The sequence below is a fragment of the Lissotriton helveticus genome, chromosome 6 (assembly GCF_964261635.1).
Source record: "Lissotriton helveticus chromosome 6, aLisHel1.1, whole genome shotgun sequence".
Lineage (NCBI taxonomy): Eukaryota > Metazoa > Chordata > Amphibia > Caudata > Salamandridae > Lissotriton > Lissotriton helveticus.
In genome coordinates, this window is record NC_136067.1 from 776,478,015 (window position 1) to 776,492,791 (window position 14,777).

General features: G+C 45.1%; 1 protein-coding gene across 2 annotated transcripts in view; it reads right to left on the reverse strand.

Annotated features, from left to right (window-relative positions):
• Positions 1-14,777, reverse strand: part of PM20D2 (peptidase M20 domain containing 2) — a 234,338-nt gene that overhangs the window by 159,046 nt on the left and 60,515 nt on the right. For both annotated transcript variants that reach the window (XM_078648282.1, XM_078648281.1), the window contains exon 4: positions 2,598-2,752. In XM_078648282.1, coding sequence (XP_078504408.1) covers positions 2,598-2,752 — 155 coding nt within the window. The remainder of the gene's footprint in view (positions 1-2,597; positions 2,753-14,777) is intronic.

Sequence of the window (14,777 nt, forward strand, 5' to 3'; positions counted from 1 at the left end):
GCCCCGCGTCTGGCAAGCTCATAGAGACTGTCGGGCGGCGGTTGGAAATGTAATCCCCAAATGGCAGCAGAACCAGCTTAGGCTCCACAGTCGGGATTACAATTTCGCTTACTGCACACCTTTCATGGCGGTCCGCCCGCCATGAAAAGGCAGGCAGAGAGTGACTTTGGGGGCCTCTAGCAGGGCTCTCTGGCCCTCCGCTATGGGGACTGGGGAGGTGGGGGGACCTGTGGTGTCCCCTGAACATCCCTGCACCACATGGATGGATGAATAAACTCTGCATTTTTTCCATTGCAGCTTGTGCTGGGAGAGGTAGCTCAAGGCACAATGGAAAAAATACACGATTCTACCACCAACAGAGCAGTCAGATCGTAATCTGGGAAGCGGGACACCAACTCCTTTTCAGGTTGTCTCGCTTCCACTATGATGCTGGTCAGACATGCATCCCACCGGCATCGTAATCAGCCCCTTAATTTTCAAAAGAAGTGCTGCATAAGCAGACGTTCTGTCAAGCATAACACTGCATTAAGGAGGTAACAAAAACGTTTTTGGGTACTGGATTAGTTATGTGGGGTTGGCATTGCATAATGTTCTTAGGTAAAAGGGTCTATCATTTTTTTGGTTACACTTTAGATTTTCTTACCATGGAATTGGACAATTGTTGAGCGAGCGGATGTTTTTCACCTTAGGCAACATTGGAATAAGGTAGTTAGTTTTTACAATTTCTTAATAATTAGTTATTAGTACATATCCATGCTCATTTATTATGGAAGAAGATATGTATATTGCACACCAGAAGATGGTTGAGAAAATCATTCAATTACCAAGAACAATCTAAGGTTTATCGCTGACATTACTGACTTCAAGTGAGGCAAACGATTTGAAATAGAGGATGATTACTTGAAATAATTCTCTTTGAAGCACTCTAGTGGCAGCTCATGGGATACTATGGTATTCATGTATTGGATATGTAAGCCATAAGATATGTTACATAATTGTGATGTGGCCATATTAAGTAGGTAAAATTTATGATGATACAACATACCAATTTTCTTTAACAAGTGTGTAACAGTAACTGATCCCCTGGAATATATGTTTGAGATGAAGTAATTGTATTATGTTCTGAGTAATGTTATGTGAAGACTTTTATAGGACATTATTATATTACAATGAATATATTCTTATCTGATAACCCAGAAGAAGATACGTGTCACGAAACACGTGTTGGCTGGCCTGAGGCAGGAATTGGTATCCAATTAATGCTCATCTGGAGAAACGAACGGAGAAGTGGATTTTCTCAGGTATTGGACTTTTTTCAAATAAAATTTCTATTTACACTGGTGTGGGGGTGGGGGTACCAGTGAGCAGAGATCAGAGCGCCAGGCTTTATTCCTGATACCCAATTTTTTCTTCTGTCAACTTGTCATTTAGATCTGCCCAATAAATATGTACATTCAACACCATCAAATGTAGAAGTTCTGCCACACATCACCCTCCCCTCCATGTTCGGATGCCTGCTTTATTTGTTTTGTGAAGAACTGGAGGATAATGAAGGGTACTATTTATGCTCTGCTAAGCCCAGCACGTCTGGGAGTGAGTTGCTTGACAGTAAAACTATTTTTATGGAGCGTGCTATTCGTATGTTGCAGAGGTGTGTATGCCTCAGCAGTAGCTTGTGTTAAAATATATCCTTTGTTTCCAACAAGCCAGACCACAAGGGAATCAGAGAATGTCATCATGTCGGAGGCTACACAGTTTTAAAACTGAATGCTGGTTGAAAGTGGGAAAGGAAAATTAGCAGATGCTTCTTGAGATGTCAACCTACACAGGTACAGATGTAGACACCAAAACATTCCTGGTGAAGAAAAACTGCTTTTAATGGAAAAATGACGTCAACCTTCAGCATTCAGGGAGCCAAAACTTTTATTGAGGGTTACCTGAAAACTATGAAGTATTACGGAGCCCTGGAGCAGTCTTCTGCCATAAGTGCCACTCAACTTTTACTGTTGGGTTTCTGGATCTCAATTTTCATTTGCTTTCCTTTTTTGCCTTTTAATGAGGAAAATTAAAGAAAGTATACAACACCGCATTGATTTTTTTTTTTTGCTAGCTTTAATTCTTATACTTTGTTAAAAGTATATATTTCAATACAATGGAAAAAGTAATTCTATTCCTTACAATAATGTTCTATGAATCCTGTACACGGGTCTGGAGATTACAGCACTGGTTAATGTTTAAAAAGAAACATGCTAAAGGAAGAAACTTACTAACCTTGTGATTAATAAAAGCGTGGAACAAAAAGGGGGTGAAAACCTAAATGCTGTGCGTGAGATGCACAGAGGAATAAAATGACAATTAAAATTGCGAAAAAATAACCGAGCACCTACATCACAGTAACAACATGCTGGAAACATCTTAACACAATCACTTTTCTCTAGTCTATCCTATCAAAGTTATACTACAAGAACGTGGAGACGACATGGTTGAATGAACTTCAAAAACAACCCATCATGTCTTAACATGTAAGTAAACGAAAAGCAAAAATCAGCGGATTACAGCCTTGGTACATAGTCAAATGCAGCTTTCAAAAGACTTACCCTGCACCCTGTAGCAACTGCTGCAGCTTTAAAGCAGGCAGATGTTTTTTTCTGGAGAACGGCAAGATCTTTCCGAGAGGGGGCACGCAGATAAAATTCTAGTTCAGAGTACGAAGGAATGATGTTAGGCTTTACCCCACCGTTTTTAATTACTCCTGCAGAAAATAAAAACACATAAAATATTTGCCTAAAACACTCAAGACCACGGATAGCACAGAAATGAATCATTTATAAATTATCCAGTACTTAGTTTAAACCGGGACTTACAAAGTGGGATCTAGCTCCGCGCTATGTTCTTCTGCAGGCCAATGGATCTTTGTCACCGTTTTAGAATGGAGCATAAATCAAACCATTTAAAATTACATCATAATTTTAGTCATTTAAGTTAAGGCAATGTTGAGAGTTAGTGATAGGTTCAAAAACCTTTGTTTTATTAAGAGATTATTAAATTCTTTATTCGCTTTATTCAAATTAGTAAATCAGATAAAACAGTTTACAAATATATAAAGAAAATCATGAATAAATCCCTATTCTGCATAAATAAGATTTAGAGAGTTAAGTAGAACCCACAAAGAGTTCCTGGAAAGAGTGAGATCAGTGAAGCATTTCAGCAGCAGGCGAACTCTCCGTAAAGTGCAGTTCAAGAAACTCAGCCATCTCCCCCTATGCAAGCAATGGTTACAGCAGTAGCTACCCCAGTCAAATCAAAAGGAAAAGGAAAGAAAAATCGAATGAGTCACTGCCCAAGTGGCAATTAACTAAAGCGGTCAGCAGTAGCTCTCAGCTAAGGTCTGTAAAAGAGGGCATCAGAGAGGGTCAGGAAAATAACTCCTCACAAGGAGTAGTTCAGAAAAATCTGCCATATTCGAACTAGGAAACACGCACTAATAGAAAAACACAAAACATGCATCAATGTATTCCATTAATAGGTCAACTCGAGCCAATACACAGCAATCGTCTGCTGCTTCGTTCTTCGTTCCCACAGTAAAGAAACGATGTAGACTGTGCCCTATTTACATGTATCAGGTAGTTACTAAACATTCATACTTGTTGCATTCATGTTCTCCATGAAAATCTCAGCAGTCCCTAAACTAAAGCTTTTTCAGGTTCCACTGCGTAACAAAGTACTACTCTAAAGACAAACATTTTACTTCAGCACCTTGGATAAATCAAGGGATTCAGGTCTTCTTGTAAGCTCTATTTGTTTTAATGTACTGTTCTTTATTCATCAGTGTGTGAATATGTGGAAGCTAGACACTACCTATATACAATGAGAACATTCAGCTTGTAAAGAAGAAATACATTAATATAAAGTCAGCACATTCTACAGTAATGAGACGTTTAAGCAAGTCAAACGCAGGTGAACTACCATGGTTTAACATTTCCTAAACATTTATTTATTAAAGAGAGAAAATAAAGGAAGATAGAAAAACAAAAAGGCCTAGTCTGGTCCTAGCAATGGAAATACAATAGAAATGATGGCTTGGTGTGTTTTGCACCATTTGTTTGCATCTCATTTTGAAAACGATCTGCACATTAATTCTGGACACAAGAATATGCGAGTTTAACAAAGGCACGTTGTCCATACGTGTCTGTTTTAACTTAAATAAATATGTTAATACCTAATGCAGTCTATCGGTAATTGTTAGAAATGGGGGTCTCTTGTTGGCAGAGGTAGGTACCTTTGTCCAAATAGGGACCATTGCTTCTAGTCAGGGTAAGGGGCTACACTCCTGGATGACTCCTGCTCACCCCCTTGGTAGCTTGGCACGAGGAGACAGGCTTATCTCAGAGGCAGTGTGTAAAGCATTTCTGAACACATACAGTGATACAATGAAAACACTACACATTGACACCACACCAGTTTAGAAAAATAAGTAATCTTTACTAGACTTAACACAAGACCAAACAACAAAAATCCACAATACTATAATGAAAAATAAGACTTTAAAATGGTATAAAATAGCTTAGTTCAATGTAGAGGGTCAATGCAACACTTTACTCTCAAAGTACCTGGGATGCGTCATGCAATACAAACAAAAAGGTCGCAGGAAAGTTGATGCGCCATTCCTTACACTCAGGGTAGTGGATGTGTCGGTTCCCTACTGCTGCGCAGGGGAGGTGATGGGTCGCTTCCTTACTGTGTGGGGAGTTGATGCGTCGTTTCTTACTGCGGCCCGGGGATGATGAGAGAAGATGGCGCCTCGATGCAATGCAACAATCCGGTGCGATGCAACAAAATGGCGTTTTTGATGCGATGAGACAATGTTGGATGCGATGCGTGCATATCAGACGGCCGTGCGTCAAAATCGGTAATTTCTGAGCCGTGACAGGCCCTGCGACACGCTTCTCTGGTGATGCGACGGCGACCTCTGCGGCAGCGACACGCTTCTCCGGTGATGCGGCACGCTTCGTCGGTGATGCGACGGCGAACAGCTAAGGCGGCGGCACGCTTCTTCGGTGATGTGACAGCAACTGCTGCGGCGGCGACACGCTTTTCCTTGCTGCATCGCGCTTCCAGCTCCCAGCGACATGCAGTCTTCTCAGAGGGCCCAAACAACAGTAGGCACCTCTCTGAAGGTTGAATTCCCAGCAAGGGAATTCAGGGGAGCTGGTATTGAAGTCTTGTATCCCTGAGACTTGAGGCGGGAGGCCAGTACACTTCAAGCCCTTGGAGATTCTTCTTCAAGATGATAAAAAGTTCACAAAAGTTCTCTTCCCCTTTCCTTGGTAAATAAAGTAACCACTGCAGGCCAACCCCAGAAATAGCAAACAGCACAGGGGCAGTCTCCTAATTCAGCTTCCTTGGTTCTTCTCCTTGGCAAAGGTTTGTCTTGATTCCCAGAAGTGATCTAAAGTTCTGGGGTCTTGGCCCTAATATTTATACCAGTAAATCCTTTGTCCTCTGAAGGCAGAGGGTGCCTGTGCCCAGCTAAAACTAGTTCTGTGCAGCGTCCTGGCAGGAGGTGGAGACAGCATTGTTGAAAGCAGACCTGGCCCAGGTAGCTGAAAGGAAATCTCCCCCCTACTCTTTTTTTTCTATGAGGTCTCAGGTCAGTGAAAGGAAATCTCCGCCCCCTTCTCTCTATTCAATGCAGGTCCTATTCAGCCCAGTCCTGACCGATCAGACTGCTGGAGCCAAAACCCTCTCCAGCCCCCTGTCACTCACAAACCAGACAATGAATACACAAACCTAGCAGAGGCAAGCTGGATGGTTAGGCAAGAAAATACCTACTTTCTAAAAGTGGTACTTTCAAACACAGAATGTAAAAATCACCCTCACTAAAATATGTATTTTAACATTCTGAGTTCAGGCATACTAAACTTGAATTTCTACTTAGTTATCTGGGTCAGTTAGGATTATAAGATGTTATAATCAAACTTCCCATTCTGGCCTATGGGAACAGGTAGCCTTGCAATAGTGAAAAACGAAATTGGCTGCAAATCACTATCAGGACATGCCAGACACATCAGGGCATGTGTTACCTTTTGCATACAATGCACCCTGCCCATGGGGATACCTTGGGCCTACCTTAGGGGTGACTAACATGTAGAAAAGGGAAGGTTTTAGGGACTGGCAAGTGTGTGCACTTGCCAAGTCGACATGGCAGCCCCAGGCTGCACACAGGCTCTGCAATGGCAGGCCTGAGCCACATTTTACAAGCTGCTTCTGTGGGTGGCACAACCAGTGCTGCAATCCCACCAGCAGCATTTGATTTACAGTCCCTGGGCACACATGGTGTACTGTACTAGGGTCTGACAAGTAAATCAAATAGCCAATCATGGAGTCACTAATCCATTACAACAATTTACAATAGGGAGCACTTGCACTTTGGCACACAACAGCAGTGGCAAAGTGCCCAAAGCACCAAGACCAGCAGAAACACAGGAGGCAACAGCAAAAAAATGGAAGGGAGACCACGCCAATGGTGCCAGGTCTAACACTAATGTAAATACAATTTCTAAATTGTCTTTTCTGTGTTATCACCACTCATGCGTCTTACTGCACAGGTCATGAAAGTAGCAACATAAACACCAACATTCAATAGCGTATTGCACTAAAGTGGCATTCAAACATAGATATGTAATACAAACAAGTTAAACAAGCATTTGGAAAGCAACAGGTCTCGTGTTTGCGAGAGTTTAAGCTATTGGCATTGTAAATGTCAATACCTTTTATTTAGGTTTTAAAAACCAAACCATAAAAAAGGCAGTGTCATTTACAATGTTAATCGCTCAAACTCAAGTAAATGCAACACCTGTTGCATTGCAGATGCTTGTTTAGTCGCAGAAAATGCACAAAAATAACAAAAGAATGTTATTCTTGATATAACACCCACAATCGAAATATTCACAAAATGTAATGTAATTAAAAAGTATTTCCAGTTGTCTCTCTCTGAACTTTCTCCAAGCAATTGTGCCTCAAATACAACAAGCCACAAAAGAAAGGCTTCCTTTTCAGACAAGGGGCGTCTGCAAGGCTGGGTTGTCATCCAACAGTGTGCGCTCTGGTGACCTTTCAGAAGGTACATAACTGGTCAAGAGTGACAAAAAATCTGTATTTTAGTTTACACAATAAGTGAACATATGCACGCAGTATGCCAAAGCAAATTAAATGTCAATATGTTATGATCAAAATATTTGGTCAAACAGCTTCAGACAAAATAAGAAAACTTGCTGGTGAACTTCCATGAGTATCAAAACAAAAATGAGTTTGTGTCAGTCACAGAAATTAGACATACTAAAATAAACAAACCGTCCAACGAGGCGTTTAACCCTTTCGGTGCTCAGGACGGCCAGCCGTCCTGAGACACGGTGGGCATGTGGTCCTAGCACCCACCAACGGGGGAAGCGTGGCGCTCCCCCGTGGACCGACGATCATGCTGACCCCCCGCCCCCGGGGAGGGCAGCAGAAGCCCTTCCGCTACCCCCACCCCTTCCTCCACGTCATCTAATGAAGTCAGCGCGCATCATCCATCGACATCATTAGATGTAACACGATGCAGTGGAAGCCATTTGCTTCCAGGAGGAGAAGGGGAGTTTCTCCTCAGGGAGGGGGGAATTTTAGAAACAAAGAGGCATCGGGGGAAAGGAAAGGGTTTTCCTTTCCGCCGATGTCTATTTGAGCATTCCTGCTGTACGATCGCTCGACCGTGCAGCAGGAATGCGTACTAGACACCAGGGATTGTTTATTTATTTATTTTTTTATTTTTTTATGTGCAATGTATTCAGGGAGCAGACCATTGGGCAAGGGTCGCTCCCCATGGGGAACATATTGTTTGGCCATTTCTTCCCCTTTGGGGGGGAGAGAAGGGGGGTCAGATCGGCCCAAATAATTTTTGGGATTGCCCACTGGGCCACCAGGGATTTTTTTTGTTTTTTTAATCGATTTGTAATGCATGCGGAGAGCGGCCCCTTGGGCAAGGGTCTCTCCCCTTTGGAGGACTTTGTTTGGCCGTTTCTGCCCCCCCTGGGGTGCAGATCGGCCCAACTCATTTTTTAGATGGCCCACTGGGCCACCAGTGATTTTTTTTGTTTTAGTTTATTTTTATTGTAATGCATGTGGGTCGCTTCCCTTTGGGGGACATATTGTCTGGCCGTTTCTTTGGGGAGGGTTAGCCCAAAATGATTTCAGATTGCCCACTAGGCCACCAGGAAATTCTTTTTTTATATAGATGTTTGTGGGGAGCGGCCCGATGGACAAGGGTCGCTCCCTTTTATGGGGTTGAATATTTCAGCTGTTTCTGCTCCCCTTGGGGTCAGCCTTTTGCTTTTAGGCCCACCAGCTTGGCTGGTAGATTGTGCGTGGACTGGTTCATTATTTGCAAATGTGATTGTAATGTTTAGTTTCTCCTTTTATTCTAGTACTTTTTGTTCTTGTTTGCGGTTTCTGCAGTTTTGCGTAGTTGCATTTATTTGGTAAGAAAAACATTTTTTGTAGTGGTTACTCCAAATGAGTATTATTGTCCTGTACAAGTGAATTTTAAGTAACTGGTGTCAAAACAGCAGCATATTTAGTTTGTTTTTGGAGCGTGAAATTCTTTGCGATGTCTTTTGCGTTATCTTATGTGTAATTTTCTTTTTTTTTTCTTTTTTAGTGGGATATTGTTGGTCCTTGCTGTGTCCGTGCAGAGTAGCTGGTGAGTCCATCTGCTTCTGACAGGTGAGTGGTATAGTTTGAGTATATAGGTCTGTGGTGATAAAGCCACATTTTGTTTATTAGTTATTTTACAATGTGTTTGTTGTTGTTGACAAGTTACCTTTGTTAGTAAAGATTATGGCTAGCAGCAGAATTTCCTCTGACCATGATTATGAGACTGACAGTGCATCTATGGGGGAGAGGAGGAAGTGCAAGATTCAGGCAGTGAGTTTTCTGTCCGCGAGGAATCATCTGATAATGAAGCTACTCCTAGTGCAGATGAAGCTACTCTCAGTGCGGATAAAGTGCATGTTTTAGAGGAGGACACTGATGTGCCGAGGAGTGTCCCGATTAAAATGACACCACACTTGCGTGGGTGTCCAATGCATAATTGGCTAAAAATAGATTTTTAAAAAATATAGCGCTTAGAATTTTCGGTGCTTTACCCTTAATCCCTATGTTTTGGGTTCTTCCCAGTCACAGGCCCTTGCCGCACCCACACAAGGGAGGTATCATTTTCCTCTGGAGACTGAAGGGAACACTGTGGGGTAGGACATTTGTGCCTCAACAGTGATTCCACCCAAAAATATGTGGAAAAGGTTTTTTTTCGAATCGGAATACTGGGAGATCATTAGCTGTGGGTTACCATGCAATTGCGGACGTTGTTCATTACTTAGAATTCTTCCGAACATTGGACTCTGAAACATTTGATATGTACAAACGCCTATAAGAATATACTGTTGGGGGAGGAGCCAAGATGGCCGACGAGACGGACGTGTAGGCTCCCGGCTCCGCGAGCCTTCCACTCCTGCATCGACATCCTGTTGTTTATCCTGTGCCTATGTTACGTTATTACAGCGATCTAACGGCGCTGTTTCCGATGGCGTTCTTCCGAGGTCTCTGCCTGCTGATTTGACGGAGGACTCGATGTGTTGGCTGTTCTCCGTGGCTGTCCCTGGACCCTGTGCTGGCCGCCGCCGCTGGGCGCTGCTATAGCGGTGTCGTTGGGACGATCTTGGGATGCTCTGACGCTTGATGGGGCACTGCTGCCTGCAGAGGGAGATGGTGTGTGCCCGTTCCTAAGTGGCGAGATTCCCTGCATGGCTGAGGTCCGTACTGGCGAGGCAGGTTCCCTTCTCGTGTCGCTTCTCTTTGTTCAGCTGCTGACGGGCGGGGCTGACTCCATCTTGGTGCCCGTTCCTCGCTGTGGATCGCCCTCCTCGACTGGAGGCACGGGGGCTCTCCCTGTGCGCCGCACTGGATGGTGCTCTGTGCTCCTACCGGCGATCCGGCATGAAGCTCCCCGGTGTTGAGGTCGCCCCCCTCCCTCCGTTGTGGTCTCTTTAAGGAGTGGTAATGGCGCCGGTCCCCCAGGGTGCGGAGTTGTGTGCCTCTTTGTCCCTTGGAAGTACTATCCTGCCTGGGTGTGAGCGCTATGACGGACCGATGGCGTCCACTCTCGGTGAGACCCGGTTAGAACGGCGGCGGGTCCCGACCTGCGGCGACATCCTGGCAGCTCTTACCGATTTGAGGGCTACATGGCTGCACTACGCCCGAGAGCTGGGTCGTACGATTGACATTGCATCTGGTCTGCGGCGCCCGTGGCGCTCCGGCTCCCTGCTGCCTTCAGTCTCTCCTGGAATGGATACAATGTTTCAGCCTGCGAGTGCACTAGAGCTGACTGTCCCTGGCATACATGAGTCGTCTCCATCTACCGACGGTGCCGCGGCTACAATGTCTTCCCCCGCCCTGAGATCTGAGACTCTGCCGGAGCGATCACTGCCATTACTTCGTTTGCCGCCTTCCCAGTTGCTGACCCTCCTGGCTGCCTTTGCCCCCGGAGCCTCTTTCCTACGACGATGGAGTGTGTTTCATCCTGTACTCGAGGGGACACTCGTTCTTTGGGACACTGGACTTCTTGGTAAAGGGGGATACTCATTTCCGCTTCTTCTGCTTCTTCTCTATTGGGGACGGCCATCTTGTCCCTTTGTTCTGCCTTCGGTGGGGTCCCAGCGGTGGCCATGTTTGGAGGGCTTTCAACGTTCGGGCCAGGGCTGATGGTGTTCTTCTTGCTGATCCTGTCTACTTGACTGGCGGAGACCCGGACTGGAACGTTTTTTGATACATTTTACTGCGCTGTGTGTACTGGGTGTTTTTTCTCCCCACTTCAGGTTGCGCCTGATATGTCCTGTGTTTGATCCTTGTTGGTGGGGTTGGGTTCTGTGCGGGCCGTGGAGTCCGGGATTAATTAATTGATTCTGGCCCTCCTCCGGTTTTCTGTGTTTCTATGGGAGTTTTAGATTAGGTTGTCCTTACTTACTCTCATAATTTGGGTTTTATACCACTTCTTCTTTCTTTCTCTTCTCTTTTCTTGTTCTATATTTCGGGTTTATTGGGCGACAGACACACTGCTGGGGGGGGGTAGGCCGTAGCCTCTGCATGCGTGTTGGGTGGGGGGTTGGGGGAGGGGTTTTTAGTTTCTTATTTTTTGTTTCTATGGAGCCTTGTATTTTTCTTCTTTTGTTTTGTCCCTTTTCTTTTCTTTTTTCTCTTTAGGTCCGTGTTTTGGCCTGCTAGCGGGTGGGTGGCAGTGCATGTTGGCTAGATTGCTGGCTCCGATACCCCTGTTGCACACGTTTTGCGTTGCCATGCCGCCTGGTGGGACTTGACTTTTTGATTCTTGACCTGGATGTTGATTTCTTACTCAAGCTTTGTTTTGCCTGCACGGACTCTGCTCTCTTAGTTTATGGTTTATGTCTTTCTTTGAAAAGCCGAAAGTCGACCTTACTAGTTGCAACGGAATTGAAATCACAAAAAACATTTAAAATCAACCTTCATCGCCTCTGCGACATGGTAGCATGCTGATTTATGGTGTAACTTCTCCTGCTCGCTAATGTAGCCCTGTGTTATTGTGTCGCCGGATTGCATGCGCTCGTGCTTTATAAGTTTCTGTGGCCGGCCTGTGGGTTGTGGGCCCGTATTTGTCTTTTTATTACTGCACAATAAAGGTTTTTCACAAAAAAAAAAAAAAAAAAAAAAAAGAATATACTGTTTTTACTTTGTGAAGCCCTGAAGAAGTCTCTTTGGGAGACTAAACGAGTGGGCCATGATCTTCTGCCTTTGTGAAAATAAGAAGTAAAGAGAAATCCTTTAAGAAACATACATCTTGGATTTGATTATCTTTCCATGTGTCTACTGTTTCTGAACACTGATGTTGAATTGCTAAGACTTGTTGTATAGTGCTGAACCCTCTTGTTTAAATATGTGGAAAATGTGTTTTTTTTCAGCTAAATTTGAGGTTTGGAGGGAATTCTGGGTAGGAAAAAGTTGGGGGATTCAAGCAAGCCATACCTGGCTGGACTCCCCCTGGTGTCTAGTTTTCAGAAATGTGTGGGTTTGGTAGTTTCCCAACATGGCCGCTGAGCCAGGGGCCAAAAATCCAGGTGACCCTAACTGCAAACCAGGTTGTTTTGAGATAGGTAATTTTGATGTCTTCTCAATAAGTTGTGGGCCCTTGCCTGTCGCGGGTTTTTGACTCACCCACGCAAGTGAGGTACCATTTTTATCAGGAGACCTGGGGTACGCTGGGTGGTAAGGAAATGTGTGGGTCCACACAGATTCCAGAACTTTCCCACACAGAAATTTGAGAAAAAAATGACTTTTTCAGCTAAATTTGAGGTTTGCAGGGGATTCTGGATTGGGAAATATTGGGGACCCATGCAAGCCATACAATGGTGGACACCCCCGTGTATCTAGTTTTCAGAAATGTGTGGGTTTGGTAGGTTTCCCTAGATGGCCGCCGAGCCCAGGGCCAAAAACTCATGGGACACCCCTTGCAAAACCAGCTTGGTTTGTGATAGGTAATTTTGATGTCTCCTCAATAGGTTTTGGGCCTTTGCCTGTCACGGGTACTTGACCTAACCACACGAGTGAAGTACCATTTTTCTTGGAAGACTATGGGGAACGTGGAGTGGGTGGAATTTTGTGGATCCACGCAGATTCCAGAACTTTCCACCACAGAAATGTGAGGAAAATGTGTTTTTTTTATTACAAATGTTTAGGTTTGCAAGGGATTCTGGAAACCAGAACGAACCTGGTGAGAGCCAGTTAAGTCACCCCATCCTGGATTCCCCTAGGTGTCTAGTTTAAAAAAATTTATAGGTTTGCTAGGTTTCCCTGGGTGCCAGCAGAGCTAGGGTTAAAAATCTACAGTTAGACACTTTGCAAAAAAAGGGGGTCGGCTTTCACTGTGAAAATGTGGTGTGTCCACGTTGCGTTTTGGGGCAGTTCCTGTCGCGGGCACTAGGCCTACCCACACAAGTGAGACATCATTTTTCTCAGAAGACTTTGGGGAAAGCGGGGTGGGTAGAATTTCGTGGATGCACGCAGATTCCAGAACTTTCCACCACAGAAATGTGAGGAAAATGTGCTTTTTTTGGACACATTTATAGGTTGGCAAGGGATTCTGGGTAACAGAATCTGATGAGAGCCAGTCAAGTCACCCCATCCTGGATTATCCTGGGTGTCTAGTTTTAAAAAATGTATAGGTTTGCTAAGTTTCCCCAGGTGCCAGCAGAGCTAGGGTTCAAAATCTACAGCTAGACACTTTGCAAAGAAAGGATCAGTTTTCACTATAAACATAAAGTGTGTCCACATTGCGTTTTGGGCCATTTCCTGTCCCGGGCACTAGGCCTACCCACACAAGTGAGGTACCATTTTTATCGGGAGACTTAGGGTAACACAGAATTGTAGAGCAACTTTTATTACCTATTGACTTTCGATGCATTTCTGCCTTCCAAATGAAAGACAATGTGTAAAAAATGTCATTTTGAAAAATGACCGTTAATTCTTATGCTAGTATGTTATGTTATGTTATGTTATGTTAGTGATATTTGTACTGCGCACAGCTGCTCCAGCGAAGGAGCGTCCCGGTGCACCGACAAGGTGGCGACAACACAACAAGGAGGCAGAAAATATTAAAAAAAGGGGTTTAAAAATTTAACATAACTGGAGAAACAAAAAGGTTTTAGCGGCCTTGCGGAAAGAGAGCAAGTCGCCAAGAGTCCGGATTTTCAAGGGGAGAGCGTTCCAAAGTGCGGCTGCCCGCACCCTAAAGGAGCGACCCCCCGCCCGACTGAGTTTGAATCGAGGGGCTACTGCTAATTCTTGGTCCAAAGAACGCAGAAAGCGGCCCGGGATGTAGGGGCACAAAAGTTGATGCAATAAGGGAGGCGACAAGTCCTTCAGAATCTTAAAGGACATGCACAGCACTTTAAAATGGATCCGCTGCCTAACGGGTAACCAGTGCAAAGCTCGCAGAGTTGGAGTGGCCGAGCAAAACCTAGGAAGTCCTACGATTGCTCTGGCCGCTGCGTTCTGCACTCTTTGGAGACGGGTCAGCTCGGCCTGGTTTAACCCTATAAAAAGGGAGCTGGCATAGTCCAGCCGAGCCAGAACCGTCGCTTGAACCACGAGTTGACGGGTTGCGGCATCGAAGTACTTAAGAGCAGGTCTCAAATTGCGCAAGATGCCGAAGCAGCACGCCGCCGTCCTTTTGGTGTGGCCAACAAAATTGAGGGAGGGGTCCAACCAAACCCCCAGATTTTTGATCTCCGCAGCCGGAGTGGGGGTGGGACCCAGCTCAGGAGGCCACCAGGAGTCTCCCCATAGTTCCGTCCGCTTACCAAAGACCATCACCTCCGTTTTTTTGGCATTTAGTTGGAGACAGTTGGACGTCATCCAACCAGCCACCGCCCGAAGTCCTTCTCTGAATCTTGGGGCATCCACCCCGGAGTCCCCGCTGATCGTGACCGCTAGCTGGGTATCATCTGCGTACGACACCATGGTCATACCGCAGAGCTTCACAACCTCAGCCAGCGGCCTCACGTAGATGTTAAACAACGTGGGACTCAGCGAGGAACCCTGTGGGACCCCAAGCGACAGAGGATGCCGTTTGGACTGATAGGGCGGGGCAGCCACACAGAAGGAACGGTCCATGAAAAACGAACGAAACCACTGGTGTGCAGTGCCGGTCACCCCTA